This window comes from Alnus glutinosa, chromosome 11 (genome assembly GCF_958979055.1).
Source record: "Alnus glutinosa chromosome 11, dhAlnGlut1.1, whole genome shotgun sequence".
Classification (NCBI taxonomy): domain Eukaryota; kingdom Viridiplantae; phylum Streptophyta; class Magnoliopsida; order Fagales; family Betulaceae; genus Alnus; species Alnus glutinosa.
Genome location: NC_084896.1, coordinates 2534018 through 2557148, shown reverse-complemented (window position 1 = coordinate 2557148; position 23131 = coordinate 2534018). Strand labels below are relative to the sequence as shown.

The following is a 23131-nucleotide window of genomic DNA, read 5'->3' as shown; positions in this document are numbered from 1 at the left end:
GGGATAGGTGGGATTAGTTTGTGTTCTTCAACTGACAAAATTGCCCGTCCTGCTTTCAGACCAAAAAGCATGAAGTTATGTTTAACATGTATGATATGTTGGTCTCTTTCAAGGTGAACACTTGTCATTTCTTTTATATATATATATTTTATGTTTAACGTTTATAATGGTATATTTTGGAAAACTGATTGAATTTATGAGGACCAATTTGCTGGAATTATTGGATTGTGCCATGTTGTAATTCAATTGGGTGTTTAGTCAGAGCTTAATTAATAGTTATGTAATTATTGGAAAAATTTGTCGTCGATAATAGTAGAAATTTACATATATGATATAGCTATGAATATACTTTTTGTAGAAACTCACATCATTGCAGTTATGTATATCGCATAATTTAGAGATATGGTTCAAAATCTTCAATAAGATTGGTTCTAAGATATGAGTGAACCAAGACAACATTTAGTGGCATGTAGGCTATATAGCATATATATCAACATGCATACAAATCAAACAAAAAGATTGGTTCTACAACATTTCTTTTCTTTGATATAGGAGACATTTCATCGAGCTTCCAGTGTTGAAATAGTTACGCTATTATTAGAGCAATTTCCTGCAGTGTCAATTGTTGGATTTGTGTCCATCATGTTCCAACCTGTGGTAAACGCTGGTTGCTTGGGTTTAGGTAGAGGTGCATGTACATTTCTAATCATTGAGACTACATCAGGCATGGTAGGTCGATCAGTCGGGCTTTCTTGGACACAAAGAAGGCCAATGTTAATGAATCTCAACGGAAGAGAGCTAGAAGAAGGATACCCAATTGTTGAATTTATCAACTCCAAACTCCGATTATCTACCCACAACTCCCAAGCCTAGTATCATTTCAAATAAATGTAAGTTTTACTAAAAACTAAGAGCATTTCAATTTATAAGACTAAGGTAAAACATAAAGAAATTGAGAGAATATAAAAGATACTCACATATCTAAGAAGATTGAGTGAACTACTGTTATAGAAGCCAGTATTCTTCTTGCCACTTATAATCTCTAGGAGCAGTACTCCAAAGCTAAACACATCAGACTTTATCGAGTATAAACCCTCTATAGCATATTCCGGAGACATGTATCCACTGGATTCCAAAATTTAGTATACTATTTTTTTAGTAGCTTGCTAAAAGAATTTAACCGGCAATTGCAAATATCATATGTAAACAAGTTGCATACTTACTAAGTTCCGACAATTCGGTTTGTGTTTGCTTTTGTGTCATTACCTCCAACTATTCGAGCCATGCCAAAATCTGATATTTTTGGATTCATTTCACTATCCAAAAGAATGTTACTCGGTTTTAGATCTCTATGTATGATTCGTAACCTTGAATATTGATGAAGATAAAGAAGCCCTTGAGCGATCCCTTCAATAATGTGTACACGTGTCTCCCAAGCTAACATCTTGTTCTTGATTGGATCTGTTTAAATAGTACAACGAGAAAATTAGTCCTTAAGAACCTAGAAACATATCAGATTAAAATAAAAATACATATGTCTATAAACATGCACTCACCAAAAAGGTAGACGTCCAAACTTTGATTGGGCATGTACTCATATATTAATATTTTTTCATCTCGCTCGATACAACAACCTAAGATTCTGACAAGATTTCTATGCTGAAGTTTTGCAATTAGTATTATCTCATTTCTGAACTCCTCATTTCCCTGTCCAGATCTTTTTGAAAGCATCTTCACCGCAACTTCTTGCCCTCTAAGTAATTTCCCCTATGAATGAGAACCATAAGCTCTTTAAACTTTCATAAAGATTTACCACTAATGCCAGTTTTCTTGATAGTATTCAAAGCACATTCATCAGAAAAATGTTACGTACCTCGTAAACAGGTCCATAACCTCCTTCTCCAAGCTTATTTACAGCTGAAAAATTATTAGTTGCAATTGATACGCTCTCATAACTGAATAGAGGTAACTCAAAATCCTTCTCTTTTTTCTTCATATTATTGTTGGTATTCATTTCCTCATTGATTGCATCGAGCCCCGTATCGAAATCAAATAATAGTAAATTATTGCTTGGAGCCTTCTCTCCTGTTTGATAAGAATTAGTCACTATACATGAAAATCCAATGAGGTGACATCATTAGGTTCACCAAATAGGGCCAGCTTTACCCTATAACAAATTATGCGATCGCCTAAGGCCCCCAATTAATAAATATGGATAAAGATTTTTTATTTAAAGGCTTAATAATCAATATTCTTTAATTAAAGCCTCTAATTATAGTAATAAGTAATTAAAAAGGCACTAATATCATTAAATTTTCCTAAAAACTTAATTCTCCAACATTCCATTCTTGAAATAAGTCTTAAACAATTGATAGTATTAAATGAGACAATCAAATAATATTAAAGACATTCTTAAATAATCCAATTATCCAACTTAAAACATTCTATTTAATTTCTTGGGAATAGTGGAGAGAATGAAAATAATAATAATATTTAATTACGTTGTCGATAAAGACTTTTTAGGCCTTGTAGTGAGCATTGAGCAGCTTTAACATTCAATGCTAATCATTTCAAAAAAAAAAAAATCAATGCCAATAATATATAATTTATTCCAAACGTTAAAAAGATTGAAATTATGCTACACGTACAAGTCCAACGTTCAAAATAAAATGAGAAAAAATAAATAAATGTTAAGAAGATAGAAAGTTTTTTTAAAATATTTTAGTTAATTATAAACTCCTTTCTTTATAAATTTCCATTTTTTTTTTCTCTTCATTTCCCAATTCAAGTCTTATTCAAATTTGAATTATTCTCTTCTTCTACAATTTCCTTAATTATTTTCCAACAAGTCACTATTCAAGCCTTTCAAGGCACTAAAACCATTCCGTAGGACCATAGCTAATCAGTGATCAAAAGAAACAAAAAGGGGGGGGGGAAGAATCCTCACTTAAATAAATAAAAATAAAAATAAAATACAATTTTCAAATAAAAATAAAATATAAATATTATTATTATTTTTTTTTAAAAAAAACCTCACTTAAATTTGTTATCTTAAGCTTCAAAATGTATCAAGCTACCCTATCACCAAAGTTCAACCACTAAGCAATGCCAGTTTCCAAAGGTAACTAAGTTTATTTAGTCATTTCTGCAAATAAATAGTAATAGTATAGCAGTTCATTCCCATTCCAGTGAAATGACAAAATAACTGCAAATCAAACTCCTTCACAGAGACATTATGAAATTTTGGAGCTAGTCCCCCCACAAATAGGAGCCTGAAACCCTATCTTCACCAACTAATGATGCTAACAGCTAGCTTTCATTGTTGGGCCATTAGAAAAGTGTGTTAATTAAGTGACGTTCCTCAGAACAAGGACTTGTCACAATTTTATTGTCTTAGATTAAAGTAGACTTTCTTGTAATTTTTTGAAAGTGATTTCCATGTAAGGTAATTAGAACGTCGTTTACACTTACCTACGGGTTTGAGCTTTCCTTTGATTGAAAAACAAATGAAGAGACATAAGATAAGCCCTGTTGTTGGAACTAGCACAGCTACCCATACTTTCCATTTTTTGCCTGATTATGATGACAAGAATCACTATTAGCTCAACCATATATAACAGAGAATGAAATATTAGTACGTTCATAACGGAAGAAGACATAAATTTGTGTAGATTTTTCACCTTTGGTACTTTGACGCTCATTTGCAGCAAGTCTGAGATACATAATCTCCCCACCATCTGAGAGTTGCTGTAAGTTCAAAAGAACTCCTTCCCATATCACACAGTACCCGCTGCTATTATAAGCATAAGCTGTGCACGAACAGCTATTCATGCAAGCCTCTTCACAATTCCTAGCACTCGCTGCCGAATATGCTTTCGAATTAACGGGCAATCTCGGGAATGTTATCTTCCTGAACCAATCTTTTTTGCCATTAGCATACGTATTGTTTTCACATTGCAAAGGGGATTTCCTCACACAGCCACCTGACCAATCATTTAAACTTGTGTAGCTCTTCGAAAATGGTTCAAAACCTTTTAGACATTCACAGGAGGGGCTCGAGATATTATCACGATACATGCCAAAAGCACCACACAAACCATAGACATTAGATTGGCCCACCGGTTGAGACGTTAATAATTTCCATTACAAAGGGCCAGACAGCCACGCCAATAGCTGGATATTTCCTGTAGACTTCATCGCAAATTTAGAACGGTAAGAAGGATCATAAAGATAATAAGTAAAATATGTTTCATTTTCATTTGACACAAAACTGAAGTTGAGGACCAGAACATTCGATGTCAACTCAGGAACAAAGGCAAAGTTTTGAGTTTTTCCATTCCAAACTCCAGAACTCCAATAGATTTGGGATCTGTTCCACTCTAAGAAATATTGATTGCTTCCATTTGGGTCTAGCCCGAACGAGAACACACCAGGTGCTGGATCTTCTTTATTTTTCCATGAGATGAGCTGCTTTGGTTTTCCAGTAACCTTATCAATCCCAAGCTTTGCACCTGGCAGCCATGTGTCGGTTGGATGGTCGAAACTTTCCCAAAATATAGTAGACGGGTTTGACCTATCTCTCAAAACAAAATTCCCATCATCACGAAGTACTGCTTCAGTTAAATTTGACCCGGTAAATGTCAAATTTGTCGACCAAAATGGGATGTTGGAGGAACTCCCAAATAGGAGTAGATTGCCATCTTCTGAGAGGTTAAGTCTTAAGGAAGATGGGTCAGACAAAGGGTTTTCTCTATTTGCTACCCAAACAGCGTTCTTCTCATTAAAATTTTTATACGATTCATCCAAATAAAATTTATACCATATGCCCAGGTAGAATTTTAATGAACTGCCTGGTGAGAAGAAACCGAGCTCAAACTTGCTACCTTGAGATAATAAGGTGTCGCCCACTGAAAGAGACTGACCTGCCGAAAGGGTATCACCAGCTACGGAGAAGCATGATGTGTAATAAGAGAGGATTAGAAGCAGAACAAATAAGAGCCATGGCTTACTCGTCATGCTACCCATCCCTCTCTATAACTGGCATGTCGCAGTGAGTAGTTACAGAAAACTTGTACCTTTTTTTTTTTTTTTTTTTTTTCTGAGCAATACAGGAAGAAGGGGAAGGGAGCAACAAACAAGAAGAAAGAAAAGAATATAAAGGAGGGTTGTTCCAGGAGTGTACCCATAAGAATTGTTGAAATTAATGGCGGCAGCCATTTTGGACAAAAATGGGCTCTCTGATTGGCTTTGTTAAAGTTGGGTGCCATGAAGTCATCAAGTAATTGTGGCCCGCATTCAACTTGTAGACTTTGACCGACTTAGTCACACTATACAATAGTCTCTTGTTAAATGATGAGAGAGAATATGAGTGAGACACTTGTCCCATTGTGAGTGGTTGGAAGAAGATGGGGTAATCTTTTCCTAGCCAATCCGGTAGTGACATGTGGTAGGATAAGATTTTCTTATTTTTAAAACCCTCAACTTATTTAAATTATATCAGGACCCCCATTTCAATAAAATCCTATCATTTGACAATTAATATGTAACCACATATTTAAATTAACTATATTCTATCCATAAAATTAGTTATTTATTATTCTTGGTCTTTACAAAAGTAACTATCTATGGAGCGGCCGGCCACTTCTAAATAATTTTATAGGTGATTGATCACTCCGAAATAGTTGAAGAGGTTGATCGACTACACTTAAAACTGTTTTGAAGATGGTTGATCACCCTCAAAATAGCAGATGGAATGGCCAGGTCAGCCATAGTTAAAATTGTGGATAATTAAGGGGGATTAGACTACCCAAATTTTTTGAGTGGTCGGATGGATTGTGATGTGTCAATAATGGGAATAGGGTCTGTGTTGTCACAAGAAGGATGGCCCATTGAGTTCTTCAGTGAGAAATTGAATGAAGCTCGGCAGAAGTGGACTACTTATGAGTTGGAATTCTATATTGTTATCTAGGGTTTGAAGCATTATGGACATTATTTGATCCAGCGGGAGTTTGTTCTGTATAGTAACCATCAAGCTTTGAAATTTGTCAATGCCCAAAGCAACTTGAACCAAATCCACGCTCGGTGGATAGCTTTCACATCAAAGTTTACCTTTGTGCTCAAGCACAAGTCGGGGCAATAGAACAAAGTGGCAGACGCTTTGAGCAGACGAGCAACTTTACTCGTGACTTTACTAATAGGTCTTGAATGTTGCACATTCAAATCCCTTAGCTTTATTGTAATCTAACATTTTGCATGGTTTTAGTGTTTTTAATAGTTTCAGGTTGTTAAGGCAAAAAGACGAAAAAGCCCTCAGAATTGAGCTTAAAACGGATGAAAGAGTTCTGCCAAAATCGAAGTCGATCGATCGACCAATTTAGTCGCTCGAGCGACATGTAGATCGATCGACAAATTCTGTCGATTAAGCGACAAAGCGACGCCGGAATGCAGACCTGTGATAACCCTTTTTTTTCTTTCTCTTTTTTTATACAAAACGTAAAACGAGTCCTCACAGTGGCACGACGATAGGTCGCAAAGCCAACATATGGCACATGCCCCATAACATGTACCTGATAATCAGAGTATAACATATATCTGTCTATGCAGCGGAAAACATAAATCTAAATAGCGGAAATTACAACTTATACATCTATTACAAATTAATTACAACAAAGAGTCATTTAACATCTATCTGTTTGAGTCCCATTAACACAATAATTACATAACAATAATGGCTTTACAAAGAATAAGTGACACAAACGTCACAAGCCATACTAGACCTATAAAATAGTGGACAACCTGTGGTCCGACAATTATAACTGTCGCGGTGAGCTTCGGTCATAATATCCTAAGTACACTGCTACCAAACTATCAACTATACCAAAGTACATGTAACAAAAAGAACATCTACACGGTTGTGGTGGTATCCACATCCGCATAGGTGAAAGAATGAGTTCACCGCCTCAATATAAAACATACGAAGACCTCAGTGAAATTAAACTAACTGAAATTAAACTAACTAAGTTTTCACAAAGAACCAACCTTTATTTTATTTTTAGTCACACGAGCACTATATCAGCCATAATTTACCAATAGCTAATACAGCAAACACCGACTATTCAGAAAACATTTAAAACATATTATATAGCTGTGATCATATGTAGAAGTTCCAATCTACCGCTTGGAAGTTTCTACATATAGACCTCTCTATAATAATACTTTTCAATGGTGGCTCAGACATATGTGCACACGATCACTTCATCACAGATATCACGCCTACACATAGGTCTTAAGCAATAAAACATGGCATCTTATTATTCCATACTAGGATAACATCCTTCAACAAAACACTCGCAACACCATCTCTAATCGTATTTCAGTTTCGTGCCTTGAACGTCAGTAGATCATGAGAGCACCAAAGTTGAACTCAATTATGCAAACACGTATTTCCTAAAGAACAATAACAGTCAACCTTTTTACTCATAGACATGTCATTACTCGCACATGGGCAGTCATGTATCCATGCACATTCAAATTCAATGTATGACATCTTAACACATGCGACTATCTGATAGAAATATACATAAGCGCTTATCATTTAAGACACTTATGCAAACCAACACGTCTAGTAAAAGTACTCATAGCATAAAACAACACTCATAAAACAATGTTATACATGATATGCATGAAACTGGGTCTATTGGGGCTTGGGTCCCCCACGATGCTGATAACTACTGTGTAACTGTGTATACTGCTGCTTTACTGTTGTACTGTTGTTGATATATGCTCTATACTACATGCTCTATGCTCTATGCTTGACCAGTATATATTTCACTACTGTATCATGCTATAAAATCATGCAGTTGCTAAATCATGTTCTCTTAAAACTAGACAAATCCAACATTTTATCAAACACTTTGAAATCATTCAAAACAAAGTTTCTTCATAAAACCTAAACAGTTTCAACATGACATGTTCTCAAACAATTTTGCCTAATTTAAATCTCAACCGCAAAATATTCTCAAACACTTTAAATCAATTCAACACTCTCCATTCATACATCATTTCTTAAACATCATTGATATAATTTGAAGATAATCGAAACTAATCAAATTATCTCAAAACATATAATTCATCATATGGTCGGTTCGGTTTTACAAACAATATATACATTTTTATCAATCTATTACATATAAAAATATATATTTTCTCAGTGAGTAATATCCTCTCAACCAAAACTAAATATAATCGACCACTAAAAGGAATTACCAAATCCAACTTCTAAAATACAACCTCATATACCATTGAACTCAATTTATTACATAAATGGCAATGGTACATTTCTTTCCAAAACGTCCACATAATTAATAACCACATCATCAAATTACTAACCAAAAACCAGATTTGAGTTCCACCAAAAACACCCATCCAAATCGGCCCATATTTCACCAAATGAACACCCAAGACTTCATCCCACTCTCTCCTAATCAAACACCAAAGCCTAACACCAATTCAAAATCAACATATCCATGCAAACATGACAAGAAATCCTACCATTAATCACCACTTACTTTTGGCTAAACAATCTCAAGCAATAGGGAATCCAACCGATGATTTCTACCAATTGAAACAACCCGATCAACTAAAACTCACTCTAACAAGTAAACATAAACCAACATCATCACCCAATTTACAAATCCCAAAACCAAATTCAGATTTCCACTAAAACAACATTATGGAAGTCTAACCACAAATTCAACAACCTATTTTAAAACATTAAACACGATTCCAACATCACTAAAACCGAAATCCCAAGATAAAAACACCATTAGGTCCAACCTTCTATAAAAACTAATCACAACTCCAATATCACATTAAAGCCCCAATTGGTTAAACCAATCCCTACAACAATACATCCAAATATCATTTAAACAGAATATCAACAACAAAGCCCCAATTGGGACCTTCCAAAATCACCACTAAAAATCACATTTTCTCCCAATCGGTAAACATCAAAACAGAGAGACTAAACCAAGTTTCACAACCCACAAAAATCCATACCCAATTTCGGATTCAGCTCTAGAACTACAAATCCATCAACCGAGTAAACAATCATTCAACAATATACCCATAAAATTTACTCCTCAACCGATAGCCACAAGAATCTAAAGGGCAAACCCATTCGGACAAACCACAAAGGACCCAATCGATTCAACAGAAAATTAAGGGAAATACAAGTAAATCAAAGACAAGGGGCAAGAGGACCTCACCGAAATAGGGCCGGAATCCACGCCCTAGTTGCTGCCTCCCACGACCCGACGGTGGCCCAGCCACCGTAGCTTCCAAAATCGCGCACCGACGGCCAAGAATCCATCGAAACACACTCGGGTTCTCACTCAGAATTCTTCTCTCAGAATCTCACACGACTTATCTCTCACATCCGGAAGTTGTCTCTCTCACACGGCCTCTATCTCTATGTGTCTGAAATAGGAGAGAAAAGAAGAAGAAAAGAAGAGGGATGTTGCGTGTGAGTCGAAGAGAAGAAGAGGAAATGGAGGAGCTGTGGGTTTCGGCTAACATGAAGAAACAGGGGGCAAGTGTGTTTTGTGCGTGCGTGAGTGACAGAGAGGAGAGGGAGAGGAAGAAAGGAAAAGGAAAGAAAGAAAAGGAAAAGGGAGAGGGAGTGCTACGTTGAGGAGAGAGGAAGAGAAAGAAAGAAAAGAAAAAGAAAGAGAAAAGGAAAAAGGAAAAGTGTTTGGTGAATTGGTGGAGAAATAAGGTAAAGGGATAATGCACTCTTCATCATACCAATAACAAACTGACACGTGACAAGGGAGAGATTTCCTTTTATTTTAAAAATTCAACTTTTATTAATTACATCAAAACTCTTATTTCTAATAATTTTATCATTTACCCATTTACATTTAACTCTCACATTTATTTTAATTACATTCAAACTATTCAATTAATTATTTATTCTATTAGGACCAATTACTATTATTACTATAATTCTCATATTTTAACAGACTTATTTTATTTTCTTAACATAAATGTTATTACCTAGAATATAATTATTAGTCTCATTTATTTTAATAAATATAATCTATTAATTGTTAAATTCTTTATTTAATTTTTTGGTCTTTACAAGACCTCCACGTAGCAGTTCTAAAAATGGTTTAAATGCATGGAAGCATGTCAGAGGCAGACCTGACATAATGGCTTTCTCTAGAATTTTGAAGATAGAGTTTGTAATTTTTTGAATGAGATAGAGTTTGTAATTTTAAACTTGCTCATGAATAAAAACCATGATTTCTATGACATTACATTCTTGGTACAACAAAAAAGAAAAGAAAAAAAAAAAAAAAAAAAAAAAAAAAAAGGAAAGAAAAAAATTTGACAAAGTGTTTGTGGGTATCACTTCTAATAAACCCTTACAAGAGTTCACTTGTCCACTATGGATGCCTAGTGGTTTAAAAGGCTTGTTGCATACGCTAAATGCAATCGTCTTTCCCACAAAAGATGAATTACTGTAAGTATTTCATTTTGTTTTTAGTTTTGCATTGCTAAGAGATTAGCAATATGTAAGTTTGAAGGTGTGATAAGTCTTGAATGTTGCAGCCTCATAATTTGCTATTGTTAAATCATTAGCTTTGTTGTTGTGACGACACTTTTTTTTTTTTTTAATACAAACATAAAACGAGTTATCACAATAGCACGACTACTTGTCACTCAGCCAACATATGGTACATACCCCATAATAAGTACCTAGTAAATCAGAGTATAACATATATCTAACTTTGCAGTGGAAAAGATAAACCTGAATAGCGAAAATCACATCTTATACATCTATCACGAATTAATTACAACAAGAGCTATTTAACATCTATCTGTCTGAGTCTTATCAACATAATATTTACATAACAAGAATGGCTTACAAGGAATAAGTGACATAGGCGTCACAAGCCATATACCAAACCTATAAAACTATGGACACCCGTGGTTCAGCAATTACGACTGTCGCAGCGAGCCTCAATCATAACATCTCAAGTACACTACTACAAGACCATCAACTACGATTAGAGTATCTGCAGCCAAAGGAACAGTATATAATACCGAGACATCAATGGTATTAAACTAACTGAGTTTTTGTAAAGAACTAACTATACTTTCTAGTCTCGCGTATGCTATAACAGCTACCAATTTTATAGACTTTTATTTGAAAAGCCTCCATAGTTGATATAGCGAACACCAACCAATAGAAAACATTTAAAGCATACTATGTAGCTATGAACATATATAGAAGTTCCAGTCATCTCACTTTATAAGCTTCTACATATAAACTCATCTACAATATTTTGCTTGATTCAGTAAGACTTAGAAAACAATGGTGTTTAAATCATACAACTATCCGATAGAAATATACATAAATTCTTTCCCATTGAGACTCTTATGCATACTAATACGTCTAGCATAAAACTACTATATATCATAACGTGAAAACAATTCAATTATCATAAAACAAATGCTATGCATGCTTGTCATTCATCGTGCTAGTTTTTCGTTTCTTGTTCTATTTGCCATTTTGCGTTTGCCAAGGGAATTGAACCCTGGTCTTGTTCGTTTGCCAAGGGAATTGAACTCCGGTCTTATTCGTTTGCCAAGGAAATTGAACCCCGGTCTTGTTCGTTTGCCAAGGGAATTTAACCCCGATCTTATTCATTTGCCAAGAGAATTTAACCTCGGTCTTGTTCATTTGCCAAGGGAATTTAACCTCGGTCTTGTTTATTTGCCAAGGGAATTTAACCCCGGCCTTGTTCGTTTGCCAAGGGAATCTAACCTGGGTCTTGTTTATGTGCCAAGGGAATCTAATCCCGGTTTTGTTTATGTTTCATGCTCAATGCTCACGCTCAAATACTATACAATTAATTTCATAGTCATGTCTTTAACACATGCTTTCTTCGTAAAATATAAATAATTCAACATGTTATTTTTCTCAAACACAATTTGCATAACTAAAATCTCCAACCGTAGCAGGCATCAAAACATAGCTTAAAATTTCAACCACAATAGGCAATAAAACACTTCAAATCATATCTCAAAACACCAAACATATTTCATACTCATATCTCAAATCATCTTAAATCACATAAATATTATTGTCATATTTCAACATAATTAAAACAACTCAAAACATCCAAAACATATAATTAACATATTGTCGGTTCGATATGAAAAACACATTATTTGCATTCCTATAAAATACATAAAAAATAACTTTTCTCAGTGAGTAGAACACTCACCTTGACTGCATTGGACTCTTGACTCGAATAATCCCTTGGATTCTAGTTACACGAACTTTACATGATCCTGCAAACATTTATGACTTTAGACTATGCTATTGAACCTATACTCTATGATACATAAACTACCCGCGTGCTCACGTGTCACATCACTCGCTTCTAATGCTAGCTAGGTACTTTAAGCTATCATTAGGTTAACCATTGGTTGTATGTTCATATCTTATCTCGCTTATTACCCATAAGACACGTTTACTATTTGTTAGCTTATTTATTATTATTGTATCACATTATCATTGATAATCATTTTTATATCTTCTTTGTTTATTTACCAAGTTAGCAATATATATTTAAGCTATAAACATGTATATGCATATGTATACATATATACATATACACATATAACACTTACGCCTAATCCAATGACACACTAAAATACTATGTGTACATGGATAGGTGAATTAGCTATTAGGTTGTCACATAATGAATTTGTATTACATTTATGTGTTTTTATAAGCATACTAACTTAAAATTATTTACTTAGGGAAATTTGAATAATTTACCTCTTTGACATTCTCATCCTAATCGTTGTCTCCTATGATATTAATCTTAGGCTTTAGGTTTGTGACTTATTTTGTTTCTTAATCTTTAGATACAACTATTAGTATATTTAATACTTTATCTTTTATTTGCTACAACCATCTAGGTAGTTTAGATTATAGAACATTATCCTTATGTAAGGTATTAATTTAATAACTCTTATTAGATTAGATTATAATTTCATTTGTAACATATCTGTTTACTAAGGCTTGAAGCAAATGCATAAACTTCTAACCTAGGTATTATACCTATTGTTATTAGAGCACTCCCATCAGTCTCTCTATATTGGTTCACTTCCCTATATTTAGGGAAAATCTCATCAAAAACACCAAAAATTGACCCACAATAGACACCCTAATTTTACATATTTTGGTTGGGTAGCTATAGTGCTACCCAAGCACTGTAGCTTCCCAATCACTTTTTTTAATGAAAAAAATCAGTCTCTTTCTCTCACCTTCACGCATCCCCATTTCCACTTTCATCAGTTCCTTCCTCTTCCTTGTCACCTACACAGCTTCACCTTCTACAACGAATCCGTCGACGGTTGAAGACCGACGGTGTGGTTCTGCTAGCGGCCAAGCAAGGATGAGAGGAACTGATCACCAGTGGCGCCATTGGGCTTGGCTATGACCGTGGAGAGGCCACTGTCGGCCAAAAGGGGGTTGGTGGGCCCTCCCACACGGACCGGGTTGTTGTCGCCGGATTCGTTGGTGAAGGTTCGCCACTCAAAGGTCTCGTTGTCTCCCAGAGTCGATCCTCGAGAGGAGAATATTTCTTCGATCAGCCTGACTTCCGCTCGCTTGACTTCATAGGTCGCCGCTTGGCAAACTGGAACTGCGTTGCAAGGGAGGAGTAGGTGATTTTAGAGGGGTTAGGGTTTAGGGTTAGGGTTTAGGGTTTAGGTTTTAGGGTTAAGGTTGGGGCTTAGGGTTAGAGTTAGGGTTTAAAGTTTAGGGTTTTAGGGTTGAGGGTTAGGGTTAGGGTTTAGGGTTAGCATTTTAGGGTTTAGGGTTTAGGGCATAGAGTTTTGGAGTTTTAGGATTTAGGGTTTAGAGTTTTGGGTGAGAGTTTAGTGTTAGGGTTCAGGGTTTGGGATTTAGGATTTAGGGTTTTGAGTTTAGGGTTAGGGTTTAGGGTTTGGATTTAGGATTTGGGGTTCAAGGTTTTGGGTTTTGGGTTTACAGTGTACGGTTTTATTGTTATGGGGTTTAGGTTTTAGGGTTTTAGGGTTTAAGGTTTGGGGTTTAAGGTTTAGAGTTTTAGTGGTGAGGATATAGGGGTTTTAAGGTTTTGCATTGGACCAATCTTTCAATACAGCATTCCCATCTTCACCAATTATTGCTTTAGTTAAATTTGACCGAAGAAATATCAAATTTGTGAGCCAAAATGGGATGTTGGAGGAACCTCGAAACAGGTGTAGATTGCCATCTTCTGAGAGGTCAAGTCTTGAGAAAGATAGGTTAGAAAAAGGGTTTCTCTATTTGCTACCCAAACAATGCTCTTTGGAACAAACCTTTTATGCCATATGTTGAGGTAGGTCTTTAATGAAGTCCCTCGTTGGAAGATACGAAGCTCATATGTTGGTGATGATGTGGTAACTGCCATTCAAAGTTTTTTTTTTTTTTGAACCATGAGTGCTTCTTAATGAAGTAAATGCGACTATATTGACTTTGGTACCTAAGAAGCCGAATGCTTCTTTTATGGGAGATTTTCGGCCTATAGCATGCTGTAATGTCATATATAAGTGTATTACAAAAATTCTCTCAAATAGAATGCTACCAGTGTTAGACTCTCTGATTAGTCGTAACCAGTTTGCTTTCATCCCTGGCATAAACATTGCTGAGAATGTTCTGCTAGGAAAGCGTCGATGTATTATGAAAATTGATCTCATGAAAGCTTATGATTTTGTTGATTGGGATTTCATTATCCACTGCCTGGCCTGCTTTAGATTTCCTGTGAAGTTTGTAAGCTGGATTAAGGAATGCGTTACTTCGCCCCGATTTTCTATAGCTATAAATGGTACCTTGGTGGGTTTTTTTTTAAAAGGGCTAAAGGTTTGAGACAAGGAGATCCTCTTTCTCCTTACCTTTTTGTTTTTGCTATTGAGATGTTCACAAAGCTTATGGAAGATTATACTGGACTGGGTTTAGGTTTTCCGTATCATCCAAGATGCTCTAGATTGAAGCTTACTCATTTGTGTTTTGCAGATGACTAACTCTTATTTTTTGATGCTAGTATTTCTTCTATCAAACAAGTGAAGGCAGCCTTGTTAGAATTTGAGGAAATTTCTGGTTTGAAATCCAATTCTGCAAGGAGCTCATTTTTCTGCTCTGGACTCTCTGTAAGGATGAAATCAATGTTGTTGGATGAGCTTCAAATGCAAGAAGGAATGTTGCCCGTTAGATATCTCTGCCTCTTGTTTCTTCTAAACTGTCAGCGGCTGATTGCAGGATACTTTTAGACAGAATTTCTAGTCGAATAGATTCCTGGACCTCAAGGAATCTGTCTTTTGCAGGCAGATTACAGCTCCTAAATTCTGTACTTTATGGTCTCCAGGTCTTTTGGACTGGTATGTTTATTCTGCCTAAAAAGATCATAAAGGACATGACTCAAAAATTTAACAAGTTCCTCTGGAATGAGAAGGATGGTAATCCGGCCAAGGCTAGAGTGGCTTTGGGGGATGTATGTTAACCGAAGAAAAAGGGAGGTTTGGGCTTGAAATGTCTAGAAGATTGGAACCGATTGTCCATGCTAAGGCACATTTGGAATTTGTTTGCTTGCTCTAGATCAATTTGGGTTGCTTGGCTTCGGATTTATTTGCTGAAGGGGAGAAGTTTCTGGAATGTAAAAATCCCCCGGAACTACTCTTGGAGTTGGAGGAAGATCTCGAGCTTGAGAAGTATTGCTAGAGAACTCATTAAGCTTGAGGTGGGGAATGGAAAGTTTATCCATATGTGGCAAGACAATTGGCACCCCTTTAGTCCTTTGTATGAGAGATATGGGTTTAGAATCATATATGATTCTCAGAGCAGTCTAGAAGCAAAGTTAAATTCTGTCATTAGGAATGGGAACTAGTGCTGGAGGCCAACTAGATCAGATGATTTGGTGGATATTCAGAGTAAACTTCCGGATGTACCTATAGTTGAAGTGGATAATCCTATATGAACTATCTCTCGGAAAGGAATTTATGTAAGTGCAGAAACATGAGAGTTTCTGAGGAAAAGGAAGCAGGAAGTCAGATGGTGGAATGTTGTTTGGTTTTCTCAAGCTATTCCTAAATAAGCTTTTATTCTATGGTTGGCTATCCTTAATAGACTAACCATAGGAAAAAAGGCTTATGGCTTGGGGTTTTCAGGGAGACACGCAGTGTTTAATTATTTTGTAGGAATAGGATGGAAAGTTGTGATCATCTATTTTTCTCTTGCAGCTTTAGCTTACGTATTTGGAAAACCTGCATGAACCGTTGCTTCATACAACATCCTCTTCTAGACTGGCAGGGGATGATTGATGAAGCTTGTAAAAAATTGAAAACTAAGAAGCTGCTAGGCATGTTATGCAGGTTGATACTGAGTTCTACAATGTATCACATCTGGCAAGCAAGGAATGAGATCAGGGTTCCAGGACACCCAAAAATGGAAGAGCAGATTCTTCATTCGATTTCCTGGGAAGTTCATAAGTGAATCTCTGGAAAAAGAAAGTTCATTGAGGATATGGAGAATGTGGCTCTTAGTAAAATGTGGAATATAGAAGGGACGATTCTGGTTTGAGACCAGTTTTTTTCTAGTTCCTTGGTTGTTTACAGAGCTGTGTACTCTGTTTTGTTGAGTTTGTTTGGTCTTTTAAGACCTTTTGGTTGTAGTTTGTTGGTTGTTTAGTAATGAAATGTTCACGTATTCATCTAAAAAAAAAAAAACGGAGCTCATATGGTGTTGCTCCATGAAAGAGACTGACCTGGTGAAAGGGTATTAGTAGCTATGGAGAAGCATTCTCTGTAATAAGACAGGGGTAGAAGCATAAGAAATAAGAGCCATGGCTTACTCATTATGCTACCCATCCCACTCTAGCTAACTTGCAGCCAGGGCGGCTCTTCCCCTAGGCGACTTAGGCTGTCGCCTAAGGCCCCAGGGGAAAGAAGGCCCCCAATTAGCCATTCATGATAATATAGAATAAAAAAAAAAAAATTGTATTACCTCTCCTTTTTGCACTCTAGATCTGATAGAAAACTTAAATGTAAGCTCAAAAAACAATAACAAATGATTTTGGGAAAGAAAAGGAAATAAAGTGATTTATCTTTTCCATGGACTCTAAAACTCCCATGGAAAAACCAACCGTTAGATTCCAAGAAACACAATGATATTGTCAAAAAAAAATCTATATCTCTTCCTTTGGAGACTCTAACTCCCGCATAAAAAAAAATCAACCCTATAAGCAAAGAACCCAAATCTTATTTAAAAAAATATATAGGGAAAAGTACACATAACCCCCTCAAACAACCACATCATTGTCAATGTACCCCCCAAACTACCAATTGTGTCAATCTCCTCTCTTAAACTACCAGAAAATCTCAATGTCCTCCTAATGACAAAAATACCCTTCATAAAATTATTAAAATAAAATAAAAACTAAAAAAAAATTATTTAAAAAATATAAAATAACAAAAAATTATTCCAAAAAATAAAATTAAAATTTAAAACTGTTTTTTATTATTATTTTTAAATAATAAAAAACAGCCACCCCAGACTGCCCAACCACCCCCTTGGCTAAAATAGGGGTGGCTCTTTTTTTTTTAAAACAAATATATATATATATATATATATATATATATAAATTTTTTAATTAATTTTTAAAGATTTTTAATTTTTACTTTTTAATTTTTTTTTTATATAGTGCTATGTGTCAACCTCCAAAGTTGACACGTGTCGAGCCGTTAGTTTTTGGACGGAGAAGTTAACCGAGGTACTAATTTGGTCATTTTCCAAAATTGATATATCATCTGTGATACAAATTGAAACTCAGGGACTAAAAAAATAAAGTTTCCAAAACTCAGAGATTAAAAAGGTGTTTAACCCTAATTTTATATATATATATATATATATATATATATATATATATATATATATATATATATATATATATATATATATATATATATATATAGGCAAATGGTGATGTGGGTTTTTGTCACGTGGCTAATTGGATACGTGGCAAATAAAATACGCGGCTTAAATTTTAAATCCTTAAAAAAATTTGAAATTTTTTTAATAAATTAACCAAGTGGTTTATTTGCCACGTGACTAATTGACAAAGTGAAAAAAAAAAAAAAAAAAAAAAAAAAAAGCACATGGCTAAAATTTTAAATCCTAAAAGAAATCAGAATTTTTTTTAAAATTAACCACGCAGTTTATTTGCCACATCACTAACTAGCAACGTGGCAAATAAAGCATGTGGCTAACTTTTCAAATCCTCATAAAATTTGTAAAATATTAATAAATTAGCCACGTGGTTTAATTGTCACGTGGCTAATTGGTGACGTAGCAAATAAAACATGTGGCTAAATTTCAAATCCTCATAAAATGTGGAAAATATTAATAAATTAGCAACGTGGCTAATTGGCGACGTGGAAATAATCCACGTGGCAAATTACCCACACAAAACATTTCGCTACATGGTGGATTACCCTTGTGGCGAAATCGCGAGGTGGGTAATATACCATGTAGCGAAATTGCTACGTGGCTACAGCACCGGTTACTATAGGCACGTAGCTAAACACCAAGTTTTTTGTAGTGTCGCTTCAGGTGGAGATAGGTGGTTGCAGGATTCCCCAACCCTAAAATAAAAATAAAAATAAGGGGTAATTACCTTTTTCCCCCATGAACTACCAAAAAATGCGCGATGCCCCCATGAACTACCAACTAAACCAAAATAGGGAATTCAACTACCAAAAACAACCATTTTCCCCCCTTCCGTCAGTTAGAGAGGTTAAAAGAAACAGTCAATGGGTCATGTGCCGTTTTACATGGGGGCATGTTGGAAGATGGTGGTAGTTCATGGGGGGAAAAGAGGAAGATGGTGGTAGTTCATGGGGGGAAAAGAGGAAGAAAATGAGGGTAAAACGGCGTGTGACGGTCACGTGACCCGTTGACCGTTTGTTTTAACCCCTTTGACTGATGGAAGGGGGAAAAATGGTTGTCTTTGGTAGTTGAATGCTCTATTTTGGTCGAGTTGATAGTTCATGGGGGCATCGCGCATTTTTTAGTAGTTCATGGGGGAAAAATGTAATTACCCTTAAAAATAAATAACAAAGGAGTCTCACACTCACATTGACCAATCATACAATTTGGTAAATTGTTAGGCTGTATAAGTGTTATATTGCATTTTTGGTGGTGGCATGTTATTAAGTGAAAGCTAATAAGGTTTTTCCTCCACTTTCGATGGCTTTTCAAGGGAGGAGGGATGATCCTTTTCCCTCCCCCCTTCCTTTCCCCCTTGTTTTTCTTATTGCTCTTCTTTTCGTTGTTTTTCTCTTTCTCCATATATAGTTATTGTTTTTGGTTCCTCCAAAGAACATAATTATCGGTTGCTCTTTCCCCCTGGCTCGTTGTCCCCCTGTTGTCGAACTACTCTCCGCCTCTTTCTTGCTCCTCATTGCCGGTTGTTTCTCGGATCGACAAAGGGTAATAGATTTGACTTTTTCAAGGCTAGATTCGTAAACCTTCGTCAACCCCGCCCTCAAACGCGTCCCACCATTGTGCTCCTGGGCCTCCCCGCTTCCTGCAGCTCTCCTCCATGTCGTCGTTCGACCACCATACACTAAAGCGTGGCACTCACGTGCCGACACGTGGATCCCCCTCACCCACGCGTGGACTTTCTTGATTACGACTTCACCATCCTCCTCTGCTACTGTAGCAATTTTTTGGTGTTTTGTAGTATGACCTGAAATTCAGAAACTTTTGGTTACTTTTTACCTCCAATGGTGCAATGTACTTTGGAGAATTGCAAAAAAATCTATAAGTTGTGTTAGGTTAATAGGAAATTAAGTGCCAAAAGATTGTATTGTAAGTAGAAAATTTTCTTACAAAAACGAGGTCAGGGTGAGATAGGTGGGATTAGTTTGTGTTCTTCAAATGACGATTTTCGCTCTCCTGCTTTCAGCCAGAAAGCAGTTGTCTCTTTCAAGGTCAACACTACCCTTTCTTATATATTTTTTTATTTAGAGATATGATACATTTACAACCTGTGAACAACTCTTATACAACCTAACTCTTGTATAATGGTATATTTTGGAAAACCGATTGAATTTATGACCACTAATTTGCTGGAAATATTGGATTGTGCCATGTTTATTTCAGTTGGATGTTTAATTAGAGCTTTGATTAATAGTTGTGTAATTATTGGAAAATTTTTATAATTAATAATAGTAGAAATTTACAGATATGATATTGATGTGAATATACTTTATGATCTGGGTCGCATCATTGCAGTTATGTATATCGCATAATTTGAAGATATGGTTCAAAATCTTCAAGAACATGTAGTTTAAGTTACAATGTTAGGTTCACAAGTAAGAATATTCTTGAATTAGTTGTTAAAACCTTGTCTCTTACATGAATAAAAATGAAGAGGCACGAGCCAAAGATTTGGGATTTCACCCCTTTTTGGTAGCCAGCCGGTTGATTTACTGAGTGAGGGGAAGGAAATTGATTATTGATAAAGACACTTGGAGTAGATTATAATGAAAAATAACTTGTGCATATTATAGGCTAGTGTTCAATATATAATGTGGTAGTACATGGAAGAAAAATATATTATTCTTAGATCCCGTAACAACTTATAGATTCTATCCGGATAGTATTATTAATTGGTAACGAAACTAAAAATATATGAGTGAACAAATACAATATTTAGTGACAAGTATGTAGCATATCAACGTGCATACAAATTAGACAGAAAGATTCATTGGTTCTACAACATTTCTTTTCTTTGATATAGGAATCAATCATCTAGCTACCATTGCTGAAATAGTTACACTATTTTTTGAGCAATTTTCTGCACTGTCAACTGTTGAATTTGTGTCCATCATATTCCGGCTTATGGAAAACGCTGGTTGATTAGGTGTAGGTAGAGGTGCAAGTTCATTGCTAATCATTGAGATTACATCAGGCATGGTAGGTCGATCAATCGGGCTTTCTTGGACACAGAGAAGGCCAATGTTAATGAACCTCAACAGAATAGAAGTGGAACTAGGATATATTATTGTTGGCTCCATCAACTCCAAACTTCGACCATCTCTCCACAACTCCGAAGCCTAATTTCATTTCAAATTCAGACTAAATTTAATTAAAAATTAGAGAAAACTCACTTACCAACTCTTATCTTTCATCGCTTTTGCAATTATGCTCATAAACTTTTAAAAGTATCAGTTTTGTGTATCTATATTTCAATTTTTTTTCTTTCAATTTCACCCATCCGTTAGGATTTTTCGTTAAATCATTTCCCAAAATATATACATATGTTTATATATATATATAATATTTTTTCAATGATTCAAGCATGGATTTTTTTTTTTTTTTTTGTGCAAATTCTTTTAAATCCTGACCAACGCCTAAATCTTTGCAATTTTTTCTTTTTCTTTTTTTTTTTCCTAAAAAAAAAAAGGATGAGTATTTTATGAATTTTGATACCACTCCGTTAGAATTTAATGAAAAATTCTAACGAATGAATGAAATTGAAAAAAATTAAAAAATGAATATACTAAATTGACACTTTTTAAAGTTTTTTTGTATGATTGCAAAAATGATGAAGATCAAGGACAGTAAGTTAAATTTCCCCTAAAAACTAATAGCATTTTAAGTTATAGGATTAATGTAACACATAAAGAATTTTGGAAAGTAGAAAAGAAAAATAAGAAATTTGGGTGAGTATAAAAGCTACATACATTTCTAAGAAGATTGAGTGACTCGCTGTTATAAAAGCTAGTGTTCTTCCTGCCACTCACAATCTCTAACACCAATACTCCAAAGCTAAAGACATCAGACTTTATCAAATACAAACCATGCATAGCATATTCGGGAGACATATAGCCACTGCATTAAAAAAATTCATAAAGGCCTCTATTAGTAGCTTGCTCAGAGAATTTAGCTAAGAATTGCAAATACCGGATGAAAAAACAAGTTGCATACTTACTAAGTTCCAACAATTATGTTTGTGTTTGCTTGTGTTTCATTACCTCCAACAATGCGAGCTAGGCCAAAATCTTATATTTTTGGATTCATGTCACTTTCCAAGAGAATGTTACTAGGTTTTAGATCTCTATGTATGATTCGTAACCTTGAATATTGATGAAGATAAAGAAGCCCTTGAGCGATCCCTTCAATAATGCGTATGCGTGTCTCCCAACCTAACATCATTTTCTTGGTTGGATCTATTTAAATAGTACAACCAAGGAAATATAAACATATGAGATTAAAATATATACACATATATACATAAACATGCACTCACCAAAAAGGTAGAAGTCCAAACTCTGATTGGGCATGTACTCATATATATATTAATATCTTTTCATCTCGCTCGATACAGCAACCTAAGATTCTGACAAGATTTCTATGCTGGAGTTTTGCAATTAGCATTGTCTCATTTTTGAACTCCTCAATTCCCTGTCCAGATGTTTTTGAAAGTATCTTCACTGCAACTTCCTGCCCTCTAAGTAAATTCCCCTATGAAGGAGAACCATAAACTCTTTAAACTTTTATGAAGGTTTACCATTAATGTTGGTTTTCTTCATAGTGTTCAAAGCACATTCATTAGGAAAATGTAACGTACCTTGTAAACAGGTCCAAAACCTCCTTCTCCAAGCTTATTCATAGTTGAGAAATTATTGGTTGCAACTGATACACTCTCATAACTGAATAGCAGTAACTCAGCATTCTTCTCTCTTTTCTTCATATTATTGTTGGTGTTTGTTTCTTCATTGATTGCATGGAGTTCAGTATTGAAATCAAATAAGAGTAGATTATTGCTTGAAGCCTTCTCCCCTGTTTGATATAGAATGATAAGAATTGGTCACTATACATGGAATTAAATCCAGTGGTTGGTCCAAGATAATCAATTGAGATGACATCATTAGGTTCACCAAAGTTGTTCAACCACTTTGAGCAATGCCAGTATCCAAAGGTAAGTAAGTTTGAAGAGCCTGAAACACTTTTTAACCTATTTGTGTTGTAGGGAGGCAGGGGCTC

The 23131-nt window shown here is 35.2% G+C and overlaps 3 protein-coding genes and 1 pseudogene across 4 annotated transcripts; all 4 read right to left on the bottom strand.

Annotated features, from left to right (window-relative positions):
* Positions 1–415: 415 nt before the first annotated feature.
* Positions 416–9733, bottom strand: LOC133881481 (G-type lectin S-receptor-like serine/threonine-protein kinase At1g11330). 2 transcript variants are annotated; one of them, XM_062320421.1, is made up of 8 exons: positions 9267–9733; positions 3681–4191; positions 3472–3573; positions 1874–2085; positions 1557–1767; positions 1224–1461; positions 978–1125; positions 416–869 (listed from the first exon to the last, which is right to left on the bottom strand). In XM_062320421.1, exons 2-8 carry the CDS (start codon positions 4075–4077, stop codon positions 561–563), a joined length of 1617 nt encoding a protein of 538 aa, XP_062176405.1. In that variant the 5' UTR covers positions 4078–4191; positions 9267–9733; the 3' UTR covers positions 416–560. The 2 variants fall into 2 exon arrangements, with proteins under 2 accessions (XP_062176405.1, XP_062176406.1); XM_062320422.1 differs by having other exon boundaries at positions 3681–4184.
* On the bottom strand, positions 4144–5016 carry LOC133882033 (G-type lectin S-receptor-like serine/threonine-protein kinase At2g19130). Its single transcript, XM_062321125.1, has one exon. It carries the CDS (start codon positions 5014–5016, stop codon positions 4144–4146), a length of 873 nt encoding a protein of 290 aa, XP_062177109.1.
* Positions 9734–20889: 11156 nt separating the features above from the next.
* LOC133882027 (cysteine-rich receptor-like protein kinase 10) lies at positions 20890–21969 on the bottom strand. Its single transcript, XM_062321114.1, has 2 exons — positions 21829–21969; positions 20890–21198 (listed from the first exon to the last, which is right to left on the bottom strand). Exons 1-2 carry the CDS (start codon positions 21967–21969, stop codon positions 20890–20892), a joined length of 450 nt encoding a protein of 149 aa, XP_062177098.1.
* Positions 21970–22088: 119 nt separating this feature from the next.
* LOC133881651 (G-type lectin S-receptor-like serine/threonine-protein kinase CES101) lies at positions 22089–23024 on the bottom strand (annotated as a pseudogene).
* Positions 23025–23131: the final 107 nt, after the last annotated feature.